This window comes from Haliaeetus leucocephalus, unplaced genomic scaffold (genome assembly GCF_000737465.1).
Source record: "Haliaeetus leucocephalus isolate CR32 unplaced genomic scaffold, Haliaeetus_leucocephalus-4.0 Scaffold173, whole genome shotgun sequence".
In the NCBI taxonomy this organism is placed as follows: domain Eukaryota; kingdom Metazoa; phylum Chordata; class Aves; order Accipitriformes; family Accipitridae; genus Haliaeetus; species Haliaeetus leucocephalus.
This window is the reverse complement of record NW_010972609.1, coordinates 1492634-1494082: the sequence shown is the minus strand read 5'-3', so window position 1 is coordinate 1494082 and position 1449 is coordinate 1492634. Positions and strand designations below refer to the sequence as shown.

The 1449-nt window shown below is 53.8% G+C and overlaps 1 protein-coding gene across 1 annotated transcript in view; it reads left to right on the top strand.

Moving 5' to 3' along the window:
• Positions 1-797: 797 nt before the first annotated feature.
• Positions 798-1449, top strand: part of CCND1 (cyclin D1) — a 15898-nt gene continuing 15246 nt past the window's right edge. Inside the window, exon 1 of the mRNA XM_010563687.1 lies at positions 798-1259. Coding sequence (XP_010561989.1) covers positions 1062-1259 — 198 coding nt within the window. The 5' untranslated portion in view covers positions 798-1061. The remainder of the gene's footprint in view (positions 1260-1449) is intronic.

Genomic DNA, 1449 nt, shown 5'->3' with positions numbered 1-1449 from the left:
CCCCCCCCAATTCATCTCCCTGTAGGTGCTGGAGGAAGCTCTGGCCACCATTTTGCTGCTCTGCTGGGATATTTTTTCTGGGTGGCTGTGAGCGGTGGGGGTGGGGTGCCGAGTGCGGCCTGCCCGGCGTGCGCTGCCGCCGACTGCGGCTCAGATTAGCTGTCGTCCTGTCCCCTGCCACCTCTGTGCCCCTTTTGGGGGGTAAAAACCTTAAAGTGAAAGGAAAGAGGTGTAAAAAAAAAAAAGAGGGAGAGAAGAAAAAAAGCACCGTCTTGACAGAGGTGGGGGAGACCCCAATTCCTTTAAAATTCTGGCGTGCAGCAAAACCATCTAGGCTGGGAAAAAAATAGGACTGAGGAAACGGGAGAAAGCTTTTTTCCCTTGGGAATCAACTACAAAGACTGGGCGTTGAGGTTGGGAGCGCGCCTTTCGAAACGACAGATATCGCAGGTATGCGTCGGCAATAATAATAATTGATAAGGAAGAGCGACGCACCGGTACTGCCCTGCTCCCCCTCCTCGGCGCCCCCAGTAAAATAATACCAACCAAGTCTCCTTGTATTTATATCCCTGCGTGTCTGTGTGTGGCCTAGCCCCATTCATCATTTGGCTCCCACTGCAGAACTCGCTCCATTTTTAAAATTATGCATGATACACTGAAGAGACAATTTGGGTTTCCCCCACCTCTCCCTTGCCCTTGAAGAAAGCAAGCCCTTGTCTCATTTGCATTTGCATTAAACCCCTGCTCTCTATAAGCTAAGCAAAGGGGAAGGACTTGAAGCCTATGGGATGGCTTTAGGGCTCTGCCCCTTGCTTTTGGCTCTCTCTCTCTCTCTTTCTCATTCTCTCTCGTGCTTTGATCTCTGCTTAACAACAGTAACGTCACAGGACTATACAGGAGAGTTTTGTTGGAAGTTAGAAAGTTTTGCAGCCTCCAGAGGGCTGTAGCGGCAGTAGCAGAAGCAGCATCCAAGGGACTCCTGGAAGGGGAAGAGAGGGAGCGAGCGAGCGACTGACTCAGTCCTGCTGCAGAAAAACTGACTCGAGACGACGGAGGCAGACATGGAACATCAGCTGCTGTGCTGCGAGGTGGAGACCATCCGACGAGCCTACCTAGACGCCAACCTCCTCAATGACAGGGTGCTGCAGACAATGCTGAAGGCGGAGGAGACCTGCTCGCCCTCCGTCTCCTACTTCAAGTGCGTGCAGAAAGAAATCTTGCCATATATGAGGAAAATAGTCGCCACTTGGATGTTGGAGGTTTGTAGCTTTCGGCGATTTTTTGCTCGGCGAGCTTCGGCGGCACCGAAATGAATTAACCCAAGGAGCGGCCCCCCCAGCTCCTCCCGCCCCCCCCCCCCAGTTAAGCTCCCCGGCGCGGCACACGTTGCTCTGCCTTCGGAGACGCCCGCGTGTAACGAGGGGACGGGGCCCGGGTTTCCCGATCCCC